At 38.9% G+C, this 20,107-nt stretch overlaps 3 protein-coding genes across 3 annotated transcripts; 1 reads left to right on the top strand and 2 right to left on the bottom strand.

The window, feature by feature from the left end:
* Positions 1-720: 720 nt before the first annotated feature.
* LOC134177583 (actin, alpha skeletal muscle-like) lies at positions 721-2,103 on the bottom strand. Its single transcript, XM_062644359.1, has 2 exons — positions 2,074-2,103; positions 721-1,143 (listed from the first exon to the last, which is right to left on the bottom strand). The coding sequence occupies exons 1-2, from the start codon at positions 2,101-2,103 to the stop codon at positions 721-723; spliced, it is 453 nt and encodes a 150-aa protein (XP_062500343.1).
* A 608-nt stretch (positions 2,104-2,711) lies between these two features.
* LOC134177581 (actin-1-like) lies at positions 2,712-3,152 on the bottom strand. The gene has a single exon (XM_062644358.1). It carries the CDS (start codon positions 3,150-3,152, stop codon positions 2,712-2,714), a length of 441 nt encoding a protein of 146 aa, XP_062500342.1.
* A 5,923-nt stretch (positions 3,153-9,075) lies between these two features.
* LOC134177580 (actin-like) lies at positions 9,076-15,295 on the top strand. Its single transcript, XM_062644357.1, has 3 exons — positions 9,076-9,318; positions 13,587-14,072; positions 14,768-15,295. Exons 1-3 carry the CDS (start codon positions 9,076-9,078, stop codon positions 15,293-15,295), a joined length of 1,257 nt encoding a protein of 418 aa, XP_062500341.1.
* Positions 15,296-20,107: the final 4,812 nt, after the last annotated feature.

Genomic DNA, 20,107 nt, shown 5'->3' with positions numbered 1-20,107 from the left:
AAAGTAACTAGGCAACTCAATATGATTTTCACACGTCGTAACCGATGATGTTGTCTAGGACATTGAATGTGGTTAGAATGAGGGGCCGTATTTTATGTTGTCATACCTCGGATTTCCAACGTCAAGCCAACCGATGGCAGCAATAAATTAAGAGCAACAAAAATATTTGAACAGTTACAAATTTGCATGTTTATATAATTGCAGTTGCCCATTATTTATTTATTATAAATTTAGGAGCAATCACGACTTTATTAATTATTAAAACAGTTTATGTTAATTAATATACATTTTTAATAAAATACACTAAGGACCCTTAAAATTCTAGCAAAACAATTATATAGAATTCTTAAACAAAGCCTGCAATATTATTCAGGTGGTAGGTCATTGTGTTCAATTTATGCAATAAGGCGGCCACGCTGTATTACTTTATTGCTGACAAATTTCAGAATGTCTTTATAGCTAGTAGACCAAAAGTGCTTACTCAAAACGATAGATAAGAAATGCTAGAGTACTAATATTTATTGCCCATATTATCCACTTCTTGACAACTTCTAAATAATGGAATAGAAGCACTGTGAGAGTGGTAAGTATTTGACAATCTATAGCTTTGCATATATGGAATGACTCTGAATAATTAACTATTGAACACAACCATTGTACTGACAGTAACCACACCGTTCCAGTTTATGATAATAGACAATACTATTATAACGCTTTGTCTTAAAAGTGCAAAGAAGCTGCATCATTCTTTCTTCTACTTGTTCTTCTTAAAATGTCTTCGCCGGTTTCGAGATACTGGGATTTACTAAATATATCGCGGTTAGTGGATCCCTTTTCGGTATACCACTTATTCGCTCCCAACCATACGCTGTGTTCACGACCCTCATGAGCAATGACTTTGACAGGCGTTCTGACCTTCATAAAATTGGCAATTTCGGTCGACAATCTTTCCGAAACTGACTTCAGCAATGTGGTGCCGCCGCACAAAAGTATGGATTCGTAGAGTGCGGCTTGTTTATCTATGGGTTGTGACACGATGGCTCGGCACACCGCGTGGTGGATTCCACTCTGACGTTTACCAAAGTGATGAGGATGAAACAAACCCTCTGAACAGGTAAAATGCTCATTGCGCATGAGAAGAACCTATAATAGTTAAGAACAAAATTGGTTATTTGACAAAATGGCGCAATAATTTGTTTAAATTAGGCGTGTCTTTAAAATTGCATTAATGTTGTATTTTAAATATTTGAAGCATTTTAATTTTGTTTACTCCTTCCTTTTGCATACTTAAAACTTTAGCAAGTTTGTTCTAGCACTACTTTCAAGAATGTTCAGTATGGGGTAGTTATGTACATGTCTGTACATTCCAGTTATACTAATAAATACGTTAGCAGTGGGTTTGGCGAGCGATGGAGTTTTGTCATTACTTAGAAACGTTACAACGGTTGCGTTACGTAGCAACAATTTCGGTCAAACTACGTGTGGAACTCAGGAAACAGACTTCTTTCTTCTTCTAGCTTTTTCTTTTCATTACTTATGTCACGCGTCAGTTTTCTTTACTTCTTAGCCAAGTACGGGAGCAAAATCGAGAAAAATTTTCCTTTTTTGTCACGAAATAGAAATTACGATGACCCATTGCAAGGGCCCTTGATTCAATTTTTAGCGCGTACGTCGCGGAGTAAAAATTGAATGTATCTGGCATCGTCGTGATGTCGATCCGCCTCTCCCTTTACTAATATATATATATATATATATATATATATATATATATATATTGAATGCTCGTTAGTATTGTGTTAAGCGAGCAAAGGTGTTCTGTATCTGTTTACTTACACGTGGTAGTCGCTTACCAATGGTTGCGTCACTAATTTAAACACGGGAACTCAAAAACAAACTTTCAGTTGCTCTAAATCTTTTTCTAGCTTTCTAGGATATATTTATCCGTTCACATTTTAATAGTCGAACTCGTTTACGTACCTTGTCGCGTAATACCAATGATCGCTTAGTCACATGACTATGGTTGCGTCGTAATAATGTCTGTCAAACTAACGCGTGGAAACTCAGAAAACAAACTTTTCTCTTCTTCTGCCATTTCGTTTCCATTTCTTTTGTCACGCGTCAGTCTCCTTTGCTACTTAGTTCCGTATAGAAGCAAAATTGAGAGTCATTTCACTCTTCTCGCCAATTAATTAATTGAGTCAACCTCTAGAAAGGAGACCATCGATTCATTTCTAGCGCATATGTTGCCGAGCAGAATAACATTCATCTGGCATCGTCGCTACGTCATTCCGTCTATCAGTTTTGCCTAAAATCCATATGAAAAGTGCTGACGTGCGTACGTACACACACACACACACACACACACACACACACACACACACACACACACACACACACACACACACACACACACACACACACACACACACACGCACACATGTAAATATGTAATATATCCCAACCTCAATTGACAAGACAAGAGAGAGGCTCGCTCCGCTCGCCGATTAATAATAAACTTTAAAGTAGATCACGAGTCCGCGCACGGATTGTTGAGCACAAAAATTCTGTCAAACAAGTAATTCTATTGTGTATCCTACATATGCATTCATTTAATAATCAAGAGATATATATGTCTTTTTCAAACTTCAATCCGACCTATAACTTACCTGTTGTGGTTCTAGTTGGCAGAGAACTGACGTTGGCTCAGTCTGCTATGCAAGATGCATCTCTTTTTCATAGTCAGTGCTTATACGTCCGTATTCGTGTTTGATTTTTTTGATTTCCTTAAGATGGTGAAGATTTTGTGAGTCCAACTGGTCGTATCCATTTTGCTGTAGGCTTGACAAAAGCTTTAGAGTAACATCCCGGCCACCAAAATTGAGAACATTGTCACTAAGACGTCGGCCGTTGTGGAAGACGACAACAGAAGTGATCAATTCACCGCAGTCTACATAGACACCTGTCCCTTTGCCATACCAAATCATTGGAAAAGAAGATTCGTTGCAGATGGCCAGTCCTTCTGCTCCGAATTCTTCCCACATTATGTCTGCTATATCGTACTTGTCTTTTTCCGTAAACAATCGATTTGCAGTAAGTACGAAGATGTACTCAGCTGGATCAGCTTTCTGTCTATATAGTGCGTTTTTCCACATCTAAACAAAAGAGCAAATGTACTATTTGTTTTGTTTGAAAATTGCCTTTGAAATAAGAAAAACGTATAAATCCACAGTGACGTATCCATAGTTTAAAACTAAAGCAATAGGACGCGTGTGTTGTACGTTCTAGCGCTACGCAGCTCAATAGATTGCAAACTTGCCAAATAGGTGTGTGTGTGTGTGTGTGTGTGTGTGTGTGTGTGTGTGTGTGTGTGTGTGTGTGTGTGTGTGTGTGTGTGTGTGTGTGTGTGTGCGTGTATGGTAGATTGTCTCTAAAGTAACACGTAAGCCCTCCCCACAATGACATTGTGATGGATGGGCTACTCTACGTGCCAATTAATGGACGACTAGCGAAAGTTATTTTATGCATTTTCTTTGCTTAAAATAGCTATGTACCTACTATCTACTACAGGAATACGCCAACCCACACTTCCGTCTGTGTGAACGTCTAGATGGATGTCTGTAACGCGCCGATCGACACGACACCTGTGTCGGATCGTCGCGAAAGGCGTCGGCCCGGTCGAGTTCGACCGTCGAAGACGAACGCTGCCCTCGACGGCCAGAAACAAGACTTTGGCGGTCTGAAATGAGATGCGCGGGAGTATTTGTTCAATTAGACGATTAGGCGGTGCGCTCGTCAGCCACTGTACAGCATCCTCTAATTAGCTAATTTTCAGAGTGCAAGATGCGCCCGCTGCAGTCTGAGTGAGCCGATTCAACGGGCCGCTTTGAGTGCGTTTGTCCGTCCGTGTGTCACGTAAGGTGCGTCTTCTTCGCGTAAGTGCCGTACACAACGATAGACTGCCACTGCCCAGATTGGCACCACCAATAGTGCGGGGTAGTACTAACATATATGTTAGAAGCGACAAAAAGAGTCTGGTTGAGCGAGACCAATCTAGCACTTTAAACTGAACAGGCTATCAGTACAAGGCACTCTATACCTCGTTACTCACAGCTTTCCCTCGCCTTAGTAATTCGCGAATTCTAAAAGCATGTGTTCGAGTATGTACCTAACCTGGACTGCAATGTTCCTTGAAGCTTACTAGCTATGTTACGTCCAGCTACTGTATTTGTGATGCAAATTAGTTTGATCAAATCGTTATCGTTAGTCTTTGCAAATTGTCCAAATTGTCTTTTTTTCGCTCTTCCCAAACGCAGCTTACTGAGGGTCGATTCTAGTTAGATGCAATCACGGCACTAGCTGTTTGGGCGCTAACTTTAGGGAGGCCTGCAGATAAACAAGAAATAGACGGCAACTAATAAGACAACGACGTTACTAGGACGAACACGGTTTTCACACCAGCGAAGACGCTAAAGCCACTAATGACGCCGACCACAACAACAATGGAGGCGTTTACCACCAGAATGACTAGGAGACAATCAATTAGTTAATTAATCAACCACAACAACAATGACGAAGAAGGTGCTTTCTTTATTTTAACAATGTCATTCCTACTACGACAACAACGATAATGGTTTGCAGCAGCACTGCCCTCACCGCCTTTTCGCGTAAGATGGCTCGTTCGTAGGCGACGACGACGTTTGCTGCCGACAGCGGCGGCGGCGGTGCATAAAAAAGGCGGACGTCACCGAGTGGCGCAGGTGCGATCATCATGGTTGTTGTCGTAGGCTACTACAAAAGAAACGAAAATTATTTGAAAGGGAATGCGTCTTCGTCGTCAATGTTGTGGTACATGGTTGTTGTCTACGCCTTCTATCGTAACGCTTCTGTAGGGGCGCGTTTTTTTATTTTCTTCTGCCTTCTGCTTCGATTATATATTTGGAGGAGGTGTTAGAAGAGTGATCAGAGGTGTCGAAAGACTCTTTCGCCTCTTCCAGGACATGAGCAGATAATTTGGAAGTCAAGAAGTAACGGAATAAACTCTGCTATGTTTCATTTTCGTTGTTGTTTAGTTAGCGCGTGCCTAGTTTGAGTTTCAGACAAGAGAAATTCCGCGGAGAATTTGTTATTAGGCTGTAACGCGTGTCATGACATTCAAATTTGCAAATTCTATGTTATCAACTGCTTTCAGCGATGTCTAACTCTTTCAACAGACCCAAGTAAGCGAGTTCTTTCTACGCACTCTTCACCCATTAGGCGGGCAATACTTTTTCAAGCTCTCCAGATAAAAAATCTTATTTCGCCATCAGAAAGAAGCAACAAAATCAATTCTGCTGCCATTCTCGCCAGTTGAACGAAAATCGTCCATTGACACTAGTGCATGTGCCACATTTTCCATATCGTTTCTTTATTCGAATCTATTCCGTCGCCGCCTTTTCTTCCAGACAACTCTTCTGGAAGAGGTGGAAGACTCTTTCAGAAGAGACAGAAGAGAATAAAGAAACGCGTCCTAGGTGTTGTGGTCGGCGTCGGGCACCACTGCTAGGGTAAAAACCGTCTCCGTCCTCTCCGGGAACGTCTTCGTCTTGTCCGTTGTCATCCAATTTCTTGTTTCTTTCTGGCTCCAGTGATGGGTATGCTCTAGCGGAATAAGAGTCTAACTTTGACGAATCGACTTCTCAAAATATTGCAGCGAGCCGGGTGCTAAGAAACACTTAAAGTGTTACTCGTTTTATTCTGTGACGCTGCATGTGTCTATAGTGTTCTCTAGCTCGAAGACAGCGCCGTGATTGCTTCTAATCTTCTGAAAAGCGACCAATTGATAAAACGTTTGACATTGTTTACAAAGTTCTGATTAAAACAAGTTTGTATAAACATTAATAATTGCAATTATATAAGTATAGTCAAAATAGGTATTCCATACTCCTAATTTTACACGTCAGCAGTAATCAACCGAGGCACCCATCCACTCCACATCCTCCGACAACTATTATCGACAACGGATCTGGCTTTATGAAAGCTGCATGGTTTTAACAGATTCGAGAGAAACAGTTTCCTACGGTGACCTACAGTTCTAACGGTTTCCTACGATCCCAAGTCGTGATGAAGTTCTGCTAGACGATTTGCATTAGACGGAGAACAGGAAGGTAAACTTCCTAGCGTAAATCTTACTGCTCTGAAAGAGGTAAGTCGAAACAACATCTTGTATAAAACACAGTTTTTTCGTTTTAAACATTTCGTCACAATTGCAATTTTGCTTATACAAATGAGCAGGTTACTACCATTAGACTGCTTGCTGTTTTGGTAATTTCTGGCAAGTCGCTCTAGCTTGCATGTTGTTATATGTAAAAGGAGGCTAATGTTCTAATGTGGTGATGACTATCTCACCTTTCTGTCTTTATTGTGCGGGTATTTTGGGGTGAGAAATTTATACTAAATTAGTACTATCCCATGACAAGAGAAAAGAGAAAAAAGGAGAAGAAGGGATGGTGGAATATAGAGAGGGAGAGAGAGGGAGAGAGAGGGAGAGAGAGAGAGAGAGCAAAAGAGAGAGATGGGAGGAAAGGACAATATGAGGGAGATTTGGAGGAATAGATGGAGGCAGGGAAGGAGAGAGGGAAGGAGGGTGAGAGGGAGGAAAGGAGGGAGGCAGGGAGGGAGGGAGGGAGTGTGGGAGGGTATGTTTCAGAAATAGCGATTAATTTTCCACTCCATATATTCTAGCCAAATTATTGAACGTACTGTACTATATAAACAGCAGTCTACTTATTGATTGTTAAATATTTTAATTTATAATTTTCCTTTTTTATTTTATAAATTTTACTGTTGTCTTAGTTTTGCCTTGTAGAAAAAGTGTAAAATTTACGAATCGTATTTATTAACTTCTAATGTTTCTTGATATAATACAGTACGTAGCAAAATCGGTTATCCTATACACACACACACACACACACACACACACACACACACACACACACACACACACACACACACACACACACACACACACACACACACACACACACACACACACAGACACACACACACACACAGACACACACACACACACACACACACACACACACACACACACACACAGACAGACAGACACACACACACACAGACACACACGCGCGCGCGCGCGCGCGCACACACACACACACACACACACACACACACACACACACACACAAGGTTAGGTAGAGCGGCTTCTTGTTTACTCGAACGCATTCATACGTGGGTCAACAAAGAATGAATTGTCTTTAGATCGCTTATCAACAACATTCACAATGAGAAAACCTAAACTATATTAGACTACTGAAATTGTGAACATCTGTAAATAAACAGTTATATGAGCGGTTGCATGTAACGAAAGTAGAATTGAATTTACTCAAAGAACAAAAATTTTTATACAACGGAAACTGTTCTTGTAGTTATATTTCATAATTGCGTGTTGTAAGTACGTCGCTGTTTCAAACTTGCCCACTGTCTAATATCAACTAAAATTAAGTAACTTTGAAAATGAAGTCACAGAAGTCTGCTTTTCAAATTTTCAATTCATACGTGCAAAGCAGCTTACATGCCTGACTATCACTATATAGCGCAGTAACTTTAGAGCCTATTCGGTTGTTTCGTGTCTCATTGCAAAGGGCCATGCAATCTCGACCCTTGAAAAGATTTGTTTCTACGATAAAACAAAAGCAAAGAGTCGGCTGACGCCTGTTGGTATCTAGGATGGGCTGTAGATTCAAAACAAAACATTATTAAATGTATGATGCACAATTCCTTCCTTTTTGTTTATACATTTGAAAAGACCCGTTACATAGACTTAAGACTGACTCAACCGAGCAGAACATGCTACTCACTGAAAATCGATTGTATGCATCACCTTAATATGGGAGATATAATTTTAGGACTATACGTCTGTAACTGTAAGGGAATGTAGTAAACATCTGCACCAGTGTGGGAATGTATACACAATAGCTATAAAATACCAATATACATGGTATCAGGAGTGGGATATCAGAGTCAGAGACAAAGACCAGTAAGGCAGTTTGCAATCTTGAGGCAGTCAATGCAATTGAATTTCTGCACGTCAAAACAGACACAGTGAAACAGATAAAATGTGAAACTGCGCAAGCTAAAACCATGAAATAGCTAAGAGCAGTAATTGAACAAGGATGGCCACAAACGAAGCAAGAACTACACCCCTTGCTGGTACCATACTTTCAGAAAAGTAATGAGCTATTAGAGCAGAATGATGTCATTTTTAAAGGAGAAAGAATTGTCATTCATTTCGAACTGCGACACATGGTATTAGAAAAGATACACTATGCCCATTTAGCAATCAATGGTTGCATAAGGAGAACAAAGGAATGTTTGTTTTGGCCAGGCATGATAACAGCAATAAGGGACTTAGTAGAGCGATGTGAGACAAGCAGACTGTTTGATCACAAACAGTATAAAGAAACTTTTATGTCCCATAAAGTTCCATCACGAGCTTGGTCAAAAGTCGACAGCGATTTGTTTGAAATAAAGGATCATCATTATTTAGTCTTAGTGGACTACTACAGTTTCTTCGTTGAAGTTGTAAGACTTACAACAACAAATATAACAGCAGTCATCAGGGCCATGAAAAGTCCGTTTGCCCAATACGGAGATAACAGACACTCTTATCACAGATCGTGAACTGCAATACACATCAAATGAATTTTAGGATGTTGCGAAAGCATGGGAATTTCAACACAACATGTCTAGTCATGGATATCATCAATTTAACGGGAAAGCGGAAAGTGCTGTTAAAATAGTGAAACTATCATGAGAAAACCAAAGAAGTGTGGTAGAGACTCCTGGGAAGCAATACTTGAATATCATAATACCACTATAGAAGAGATGGAATCGACTCCAGCTCAAAGAATGATGAGCAGACGAACAAAGGGATTCTTGCCAACAACAGAAAATCTTCTCAAGAGACACATTGAGGATGACATGGCTAATATACAAAGGAACAAAAGGAAACATAAAATCTATGACTAAGACAGCCAAGAATTTGAGAGAGTTGCAAGCAGAAGCTAGGTGATGATTGAACCCTTTAGTCATGGCAAAGAGTCGCAAAAGGCAACAGTGACAAAACAAATAGGACCAAGATCATATGAAGTAAAGACAACAAAAGGTACCAAATTGATTAGAAACAGAAAAGATGCGAGACAAATGAAACAGAACACGGTTAAAAATCAGCAGAAGCTGAGCCAAGTGACTGGTAAAGGCATGACCGGAGTAGGCTTGCCATTGACAAGAACACCAAGTCAAGAAAGAACACATGTACAACAGCATCAGGCCAGCCATAAACAGACTCAGTAAAGTAGTGGTAGAATAACTAAAATGCCAGCATATTTAGCAGATTATATAATGTGCTAGCGTAGAGTAAGAGAACTCCTGTTTTTGGTAAAGAAGGAAAGGTGTAAAGGTATATAGTATAGATATGTACCAGAGTTGGAATGTATACACAATAGATATAGAATACCACTAAAGTAACAAATCTTCGTTTTCAGTGATTTGTTATTGAAGCTCGAGAGACGTGTATGTAGACTGTGCTGAATTGATGGCTTTTCTGTCATCTTTCACGACGAGGTCTTTTTCTTAGTAACAATGTGCTCAATTTTGGTGTCGGAATATTACACTAAAGCTTTTGTCAAGCCTGCAGCAAAACGGATACGACCAGTTAGACTTACGAACTTGATCATCTCATGGAAATCAGAGAAATCAAACACGAATATACGGACGACGGATAACACTCACAATAAAAGAAAAATGCATCCTGCAGACAAAAGTGAGGCAATCTCAGTGCCTTGCCGACTCGTACGCGTACAGCAACAACAGGTAAGTTACGTGTTGGACTAAAGTTTTCAAAATAGTCTGTTTTTCAATTGACTAGATCAATGCAAGTTTGCACTACTAGAATAAAATTGCTTGTTGGCAGGAGTTGCGTGCTCAATGATCCGTGCACGAATTCGTGATCTATCTCTAGATTACTGTTAGCTTGATTGTTGAATGCACAAAAATGTGACAAAATATATCCCTCACCTAATATTGAACAACCACCATTCCACAATATGGTACTCAAACAAACTTTGGAAACTTTAAGTAGCAAGAAGTATATTCAAATGAGTAAGACTGAAGTATAAACATTAATTCAATTTAAGAACGTCTACCAGTTAAAAAAGATATTGCCCTCAAGTCAAATAAATAATTTTGCTTGGCAAATAGATTATTTTGTTCTTGACTATTATAAGTTCTTGTCATGCGCAATGAGCAATTTTCTTGCTCAGATGGTTTGTTTCATCCTGATCACTTTTGTAAACGTCCAAAAAGAATCTATCACGCGATGTGCCGAGCCATCGTTTTACAACCCATAGAAAAGCAAGCTGCACTTTGCAAATCCATAATTTTGTGCGGCGGTACCCCATTGCTGAAGTCGTTTTCGGCTAGATTGTCTACCAAACTTAACAATTTTATGAAGGTTAGAACGACTGTCAAGGTCATTGCACATATGGGTGGATCAAACGAAATGGTGACCAATGAGGGACACAATATTTAACTACAATGTAGTTAGAAGAGACCGCTATTCTAAGAAGACACAGTGATATTGTCTTGAACTCTAAGCCTAAGCGTTATTTATCTGTTATCAAAAATTAAATTAGTGTAGTCACTGTTAGCTTAAAATGGTTGGTTGCAATAAATGATTATTGCGAGTCATTATACGCAAATCAAAAGGTTGTCAAGTACTTGTCACTCTCTCGGTGTTCCTACTCTAATTGGGAAATTGTTGAGAAGTGGATAATTTTTGCATTAATTAAATAATTAAATTACTTGAACGTTATAGAATGCTCGTCGATTTGAAGCTCAAACTAGCAGTTTTGAAAATTGCTATTGTGCAGACGTATCTATTGATGATGAAACAAAATTATAAAAAAGAATTAATTAATTAATTAATTTTTATATAAGAACTTTCTAAATTAACTATACAACTGCACTAACAATTAGGCACACAGACCACATACTTGAAACAAAGACGCATGCAGACAGGCAGAAAGACAGAACGACCTACAAACATTAGACATAGACAAACAGACTAACAAATGGATAAATGAAAAACTGATGGACTCGAATCACTACGTCTACTCAAAGCTCTTTTCTCATCCCAGCTAGTCTCTTGCCACTACTTGCATAAACAGTCCGCGGTACCGAAGCCAACTAGGTTTGTTCTTTTATCTAACAATTTCAACTTAATTTAGTCGAGGCTTAATCTATTTGGTGCTGCTAAAACCAACCGTTAATCTCTGTAATTTGCATTCAATTTAAAACGAATTTGCATATTGATTGACAAGGACGAACTATAATTCCAAATATGGTCAAGTGGGCGGTCTATATATATCGAGTCATTCGTCGAGTCATTTCCCATACCGGCATTTGTCTTCAGTTTCGTGTTGCGTACGTTATGGCAAGTCGATGTCTTCCGACAATAATTATCGACAACGGAACAGGCGTTTTGAAAGCTGGACTGAGCGGAGAAGAACAGCATCCTACCGTGGTCATGCACCGTAGCGCTATCAAGTGCGACGTTGAGCGTCATGCTCTTGCACAAGTAAATCTCATGGACCGACCTCGATCGCACCTTGATTTTGAATTGTTGACAGAAGTGAGTCGAAAGAACATACATGCTTTGCAAAATCAGTAGCCTTTGTATACATTTTACAAATCATTGAATTTCGTGTTTGTCACAATTTGTTATAAGTAGAGAGCGATTGTCAACAACAGATACGTATTGAGCATGCATGGTTGACTGCATGGGTACTCGAATCACCATGCATTTATGAGGCAAAGACATCGATCCAGATTGGACGCGACGAACTGTCGTCCGTTAGTCCATTCGGCAACATTTCGCGAAGTCGAGCATCTAACGCGTCTTTGGCCTCGGGCGAGAATGTTACCGTAACACTTCTAGCTACAACCAAATGGCGTGACAAAGGATTTATAGCGTCGTTACGGGCATGCATAATGCATTGGTTTAGTTCATTTTTTGTGCCGACGTCGCGCTAATTGACATTGAGTTGTCATTCGAAGTTCGTGCACATTAGAGGAATATGCAAATCATGCTAAACCATGTATACGATTGCATGCAATGATTTATGCTGATAATCGATCAAACATCCGCATGCAAGTCATTTCTAGGTTTCATACAACAATGTAGAAAGTCACGTGCACTTTTGACGTGAAATAGGGCCTGTCCTACAGTATCAGCTAGTGAAGATTTGTTAGCTAGCGTTGTTCTACAGTGGTTTGCTATATAGTTCCAGGGTGTGGTGTGCAGTTTGCCAGTTTGTTCTTTTGTTTCGAATGGCAGTTGTTATGCACATGTAACTACAGTAACTGTTGTAAGTACACTCTAGAGTTGCTGACTACCGTGTGGTACTCGTGTAGTCTCGTCGCCACGGGCACGGCGCATGCACTCCACACGGTTGCTTACTTTCTCTACTATTTTATCAGAACGTAAAATCATCTGGCTATATACATAAAAACTGCGACCTTCCGTGAAAATGCTTTGGTTAGTGTAACAAACAAGCGAAAGATATTTCTAAATGCTTGTCATCAACGTTTAGTAAATGGCATCGTCATGCTGTACGTTGAGCGAAAACTCTTTATGTTTACCTGTGAAAAGCGATGTCTCATCAAATAAATAATGAATATTTTTTCTACAATATAATAATTATAATAATTTTTAAAGCAGTAAATATTTAAATTGATTTTAGGATTGACCGTTTTCAAATATTCTTGCGAAAATGCTAACTAGAAGCTTGTAACTCACAACACATTCTTAAACGGGGTTCACAATATGCGTCGGAGAGCAGTCGGTTCCAAATCCGTTCCGTTGCGTCGCGTCTGCTAAATTAAAGGACAACGGATTATTGTGCCTTCACGCTATACGCGTATACGTGGCGTGACTGTGCGGACTTTGACGAATAGAAGATAAAATTTGTTCTATCCCAGTGTCAATACCGCACGTCGTCTCCGGTCGAGCTGAAATGAAATTGAGTAGATGACCAATCAGCGCAAAGGGCTAAGATTCCAATTAGCTCATGTGAATATCTCGTATAATCGCTGGAGACAATGGCGAACATTTCCATACACTTTATTTCTTTTGCTTTCTAGGAGCGCCACAGCATACACAAAACAACAACAGAATTTTCTTTTCCGCTAAGAAAATAAGTTGACATACTTGAGTACGCAGAGTAAACTGCGCTACAAATTGCGTCAACGTTGACATTTTTGTAACGAACCTGACTGCAAACGTTACGAAACGGAACGGAATGCCGTACGTTACATATTGTAAACCCGGTCTAAGTTACAGTTGACTGAGATGGCTAGTTGGCGTTTATGTACATGTGACACATTACCAATTGCGTTGTTGTGTGAGAGTATTTGTGTTTGCGTGTATACATGCACTGCAGTCTAAATACAATTTTCCTGAGCAATATCGAAATTATTAGAATTATTAAATAAATTGTAATGTTTCTATTTTTATTGTTTAGATATGGAAAGACATGACAAGACAATTGAAAATCGATTTATCCGAACACAACGTCGTCCTCACTGAAAGTGAAATGTACATCAAATCCGACATTTCAACAATGCAAGAAATTATGTTTGAAGAATTCAGAACGCCAGGACTCTACATTGGCAACGAATCCGCGTTCTCACTCATTTGGCATCGCAAGCCGACCGGCGTTATTGTAGATTGCGGTGATTACATTACGTCTGTTGTACCCTTTCACAACAAACATCGTCTTTCGAATAATCGTCTACTTAGCTACGGCGGCCGGAATGTTACTCTGAAATTTTTCAAAAGTCTATCTAGAGAGGGATACGACGAGCTAGACTTTAGCAATCGTCATCATTTTGAAGTATTGAGAAAGATTAAAGAGGAACATGGATATTCAACCATTTGGATAAGAAGTCTGAAAACAAAAGAGCAACTCCAACCACTAAAAGTTTCTTGTGATCTAGTACCCAAAAATGTAAGTCATGTAGAAACTATACAATATGTTAATAAGTGACTGCATGAAGCAAGGTTAGTACGGGAGGACGCTTTACCGGTGTTGCCGGTAGAATTCGCCTAGATTGTGGCCTCAGCTTGGAGTCACAACTTTTGGTATTTCTTATAATTTTTCTAGTTTTTATATTAATCTAGTCAAATTTCATAGTGCACGTTTCGTGCTAAACATTCTAGACAAATGATTTCAGACATGATTAGTCTCCCTAGCAATGCTCTTCCGTTGGTATCAGAGGAAATTGACAGAATATGATTTTTAAGTGCATTACATTTCTCAGCAAAACAGATGTTTTTTCAAATTGATGACTATTATGTAAACTTTATTATTATTCTGTTTTAGGTGACAATAATTAAACGAAAGTATACCTCATCACCATAAAAGGCAGCCATGCATGTTCAGTCTACTGATCGTAAGAGTGTGACTTCAAATCGACAAATATCAAAGCGTCGTTCATATTTTTGCGCATGCTCACAGACATCTTTACTAATAACCTTCTGCCCGAAGTGGGCATGCATCTCCTGTCTTACCGAATAAATCCATATATGTATGTATGTATGTATATATATATATATATATATATATATATATATATATATATATATATATATATATATTGTCTAATAATTGTTATAAAATAGAATTTAATTTGTGGATTTTAGGGCTTCTACATTTATCATGAGACTTTCACTGCTGCAGATGGCTTGTTTCTGCCTGGCTGCTTCTACAGTTTTCATGGCGCAATAGGAATTCAAAATGCCGTCGTCGAAGCCATCGAGACACAAATCGACTCGGTACAGCAACAGCTCCTCGAATCTGTCCTTTTGTGCGGTGGCTGCACTCTGTTGACATCGTTTGCACACGCGCTTGCAATGACGTTTGACGATCTTAAAAAGTTTCCAAAACCTGTCAACGTCATTAAGATTAAGAATCGTGAACACAGCGTTTGGCTTGGAGCGAATGAATTCGCGATGAAGGAGGAATGCATCAGTCAAGTTATGGTTACGAAAGAGGAGTATGATGAAGTGGGAAAGCACATTTATAGAAAAAGATCTGACAATGAATCGGCCGAGGCTAGTTCTAGAGGAGAACGGGTCCGTCGGGATGATGTATCAAGAGAGGCTATTTCTAGAGGAGACCGGGATACCGCAGCGCTCTTGTACTTCTCCAGCGGCACGCGGAGTAAGTAATAAAATACTCTTCTGTACTGTCAAAGACTATAGAATGATATAATCATTGTCCGCGTAATGATTCGTTGCAGTATCTACAATTATTATTCACATTTATTGTGTGCAAAACAGGGCTGTTAATTAACATAAACTGTTTTAATAATTAATTAAGTTTCGATTGCTTCTAAAGTAACCAAATGTGATACTTCCATGTAAGGCAATAGTGGGTGGGCCGCATTTGTCTGCTATTCGTTCAGTCGTCTCGACATTCCGGCATTCTCTACGTCTTAAGAACTACTTTAGTCTTCCAACGGTTATCATCGACAGCAGGAAGACTGTTTTAAAAGCTGGCCTCAGTGGACATAACCTGCGCTCGACAGTCAAAGGCAAAGCCCTAATACGGTCGATATAGTTGCATTGAGTCATAATCTTTCAAATCTCGATCGAAAACAACGACGCTCTGTTACAAATTTTGATCGTCTAAAAGAGGTGAGTAAACAGTTGGTACTGAAACGATATTTGCAGTGTAAAGTAGTGAGATGTTAGAGTAAGTATTTTTGTGACAGCACCTATCTACTTACTAACTATTGACATAAATTGCTAATCTGGAAGCAATGTCTATGTATATGAACCAAGAAATATTTATGATATGAATATTATTAGAATTTGACTACACTTGACTATTTTACATTATTACTGCAAACTTTTACTATTTACAGTTTTTCTTTGACAACACCGTTAGCATTAACTGCTACATAACATTGGCTGCTGTCAATGTTGAAAGTATGCGCTCCTGCGTGTGCGTGTGTGTGTGTGTGTGTGTGTGTGTGTGTGTGTGTGTGTGTGTGTGTGTGTGTGTGTGTGTGTGTGTGTGTGTGTGTGTGTGTGTGCGTTTGCATGTTGCTTGTTATAGTGGATATGGTAGAATCAAGGCATGTGCATACGTGTAAATTAATAATAATTCTTGTCTGCCTGTTTTTATGTCTGTCTGTTTGTTTGTTTATCTGTTTTGACTGTCTGTCTGTTTTTCTGTCTGTCTCTTTGTTCATCCATATGTTTGTTTGTTCATATGTTTGTTTGTATTATAATAATTATTAAATAATAATTAAATTATTGAATAATAATAATAATAATAATAAAAATAATCATAATTTACTTACTCTCACTAAATGCAGCTCCATCATCACCGCCATCATACCATTCGCCGAACGTACAACGTCTTTCAGACTGAACCCTTATAGTCTATTACGGCGGTCACGATGTGTCCAGTCGCCTCGTTACAATGCTATGGACATACATGGACAATTCGACTTTAACAATTTTGCTTATCTCGAGATTGCTATGGGAGACATGGTCAAGTTATAATGTTTAGGGATCTGAACGCGGAGTTTTCAACGTGGTAGAGGTGACATGTACTCTCCTCAGAAAGGAGGTAAGTTGTAATCGATTTTGATAATTTTGAATTGTTAATTGACGTGTTAATTAATTGTTAATGAATTATTAATTAATTAATTTTTATTGAATTATCGATCGACGTGTTCATTATATATTGACGTGTAATACGTTATTCAAACGCAACTGTACAAAGTAGAGGACGCTCATTACCTATATACCGCCATTTTAAAGAAGCGTTGAATACAGATCGATAATGTGCATAAGCAAGTAAAATATTTAATCTGCGATAAGAAGTCCTTGAATCACACACCAGCGCCAGCACAACTTAACTGACCGGCTATAGAAAACATTATTTGAAAACATACTAATGCATGGACGTATACATAACATAACTAAGGACTGGGTATCTATCCCTTTTTGCCAGACCATTAATTTAACTGTTTGTGAGACATGATACCACACATTTTACCTCTCCAAAGTTTAAATATCTTATATATATGATTGCTGTGATTCTCGACGAAAAAGAAATTCTTAATCAAATTGTATTTCTGTTGAGGATCTCAGTTGTTCAACAAAAACATTAAGTTCATAAAGGAATTGAATTTTATCTTTATGTCATACCAGGGATTAATCCGATCATTTAAATCGACCCTTAAGTATAAACATATCTGATTACTACTTTAGTAAGTGTGCAGTTTTTGATATAAAACTGCACATACAAAGTTGTACTGATCGTGGTAATATTTGAAATATTTGAAATAGTTGATATTAACATCTCTATTTATATTAGCTATCTGAAAGTTAATTTAGCTGCGAATTATTAAGTTACAATGCATATATGATGACTATAAATTTTTCACATTTTGTTGGCAGCTAACCAGTGAGTATTTCTAGCAGTATCTACATTTTGATTAGCAGACATAATCATTCTTTATCTTGGATAAGATGATTGACGATTTTCTGAAGCAGAATTGCACACAAACTGCGTTTTAGATTTATCCTTAGGAGAGTTATGCTGAGAATTTATGAAATTGGTGACATGTTGCCAAAGAGAAAATATTCTGTCTCATGACACAGTTCTCAGAACTTCTGAGTCTCACGAGAGAGTTATGAAGTTGTGAGAGAGAATGATAATTAACTAGTACAGTGAAAATAACCAACTAACTGATTCCTAAACCTTCTGTGTTGTGCATGTTGTTGATGATAACTGATGAAGCTAAAATCTTACAATCAACAAGATCGTAGTATGTACACAGCCTACAAGTATGCAGAGTCCTGGCATACTGAAAACAAATCTTGTGATATTCAACTTGTGCCAGAATGGATTCAAAGGTATAACTCTATGATGATACTAATCAGTAGGAGAAGTTATTAATATGGATTGAGTTACTATTAAAAACTTGTATTGGTCGTTAGAGATGAGAAGAGTTGTAGCCAGCTTAGTAGAGCTAGTGTCTAGTTTGCCTGTGCGTATAGAGTTTATTGTAATGAAATATAATACCAGTGCTGAACTCCTTGGTCGTAGCAACTGACGATAAGGATGCTACAAGCAGACCATAAGCTGGGAAGAGTAGAAGAATGTGATCCAGACAAGACGAAGTGGACAGAATACAAGAAAAGTTATATCTGTACCTGAAGGCAAAGGGTCTTGCAGGCAATGGTGACGGTGTAGAAGAGAAGAGGGCGGCAATATTCCTTACTATTATTGGCAGCATAGCGTACAGGCATCTCCGTAGCCTGACGGCACCTGAATTACCAGCAACGAATGAATTAACGAAAATGTAGTCAGACCAGCTAGCTCCCAGCTCATTTATTATATTTGCGAAGAGGTTCAAGTTTAGGAAGCGACATCAAAGGAAGGAGAGAGAGTTGCAAAATTCACGGCAAAGCTGAGACGTCTCGCAGAGCATTGTCAATTTGGGGAGAAATTAGAGGAACAGCTAACGGGTCAGCTAGTGTTGGGTTTACGGAATGCTGCAACCCAGAAGAAGCTGCTGTCAGAACGCAATCTTACCATGTCGAAAGCTATGAAGATTACGGAAACGGAAACTGGTCACCTGCGATACACAATAACAGATCGCAATGATGACAACTAAAGTAGTGGCGCCGTACGTGGACGTGGTACATTACAGAGCAAGGATGAAGAAATTTACAGAAATCAGAAAACCTCCAGAGTTTTCTAGAATGCATGTCATCGATGCGGAACGAAAGGTCATGCAGCACTGAAATGTTGGCATCGTGACAAAGACTGCAGAAAATGCAGTAAACGTGGTCATATCTCTCGAGTGTGCAAGCCAGAGCAGCGGACGGTTAAAATCTGTGAAAAAACGAGTGGAACTGCCGTCATATGTTGAAAATGAAGAGAATGACATGATTACAATTAGAGTAAAAGCGGGACAAAGCCTAAACGTACGTACACATGCAAGTGGACGGAGTCAAGCTTCCTATGAAAATGGATACTGGTGCAGCAGTATCAACTGTCAACATGGCACAAATGTTTTGATAAGCCACTATAGATAATAATAATAATAGATAATAATAGATAACATATGATTGTGATGCAGTTGCTTACCACACAAGATGTTTGCGTTTGGTCTTCCACTCTTCTAGTTCCATTAGGAACCTCAGATCGGAAACACACGGTTTACCTCTGAAGAGACATAAATACACACGGATACGGTTGGCATATCAATAAATAAATTAGGAAGGAATCATGTAGACAGAAACGAGTGCATGTAAGTACAAGTTTGTGTTGTTGTTGCTGTTGTTGTTGTTGTTATTGCCGTTGTTGTGTGTGCGTGCGTGCTCAGGCGCGGATACAGATCCCCAAGACGGGGTGAACGATCAAATAATTTTTTTATTAATTAACTCAAAAATTAGTCTTAAATTAAAGAAACTCGGTAGTTACGAAACGGCACTACGCACTAAGCTGCCAATTAGTCATCTGAGTCTAGAATATAGATTGATTAATTAATTCCATCCTTAGGGGTAATCATTGATGACTCCCTCGTGTTCTCTTCATGTCGTAGTGAAAGTGTGACAAGGCGAGACCGTTATTAATTGTCTGTCCCAATATAGAATATGCACAGATCTAGAGTCGTAGTAGTTCACTGATGCTCGAACAGCTCACAACTACAAAATTAATGGTTACTAGCTGGTAGTGTACAAATAATTCTCAAGAGTGTATTTACAAAATACTGTTAATCTGTTCCTCCTGCTAGAGTCTGCATGCTACAGAGTTTAACCAAGTCTTCGATCTCTTCCGCGTCTTTCCAAAATGGGTCTGTATACGTCTAGCTAACTAGAGGGATAAGGTTTAGTCCAAGTACTTACTTCTAGTGCGTTTCAGAAACTTGTGCCCTGAGCAATTGCACAAACAAAAGAATCTTCAAGGTCCAAGCAGCATAAATTGAGTCAAAACAGTTACTCTATTTGACC

Source organism: Corticium candelabrum, chromosome 3 (genome assembly GCF_963422355.1).
Source record: "Corticium candelabrum chromosome 3, ooCorCand1.1, whole genome shotgun sequence".
NCBI lineage: Eukaryota > Metazoa > Porifera > Homoscleromorpha > Homosclerophorida > Plakinidae > Corticium > Corticium candelabrum.
This window is presented reverse-complemented; position numbering and strand designations above follow the sequence as displayed.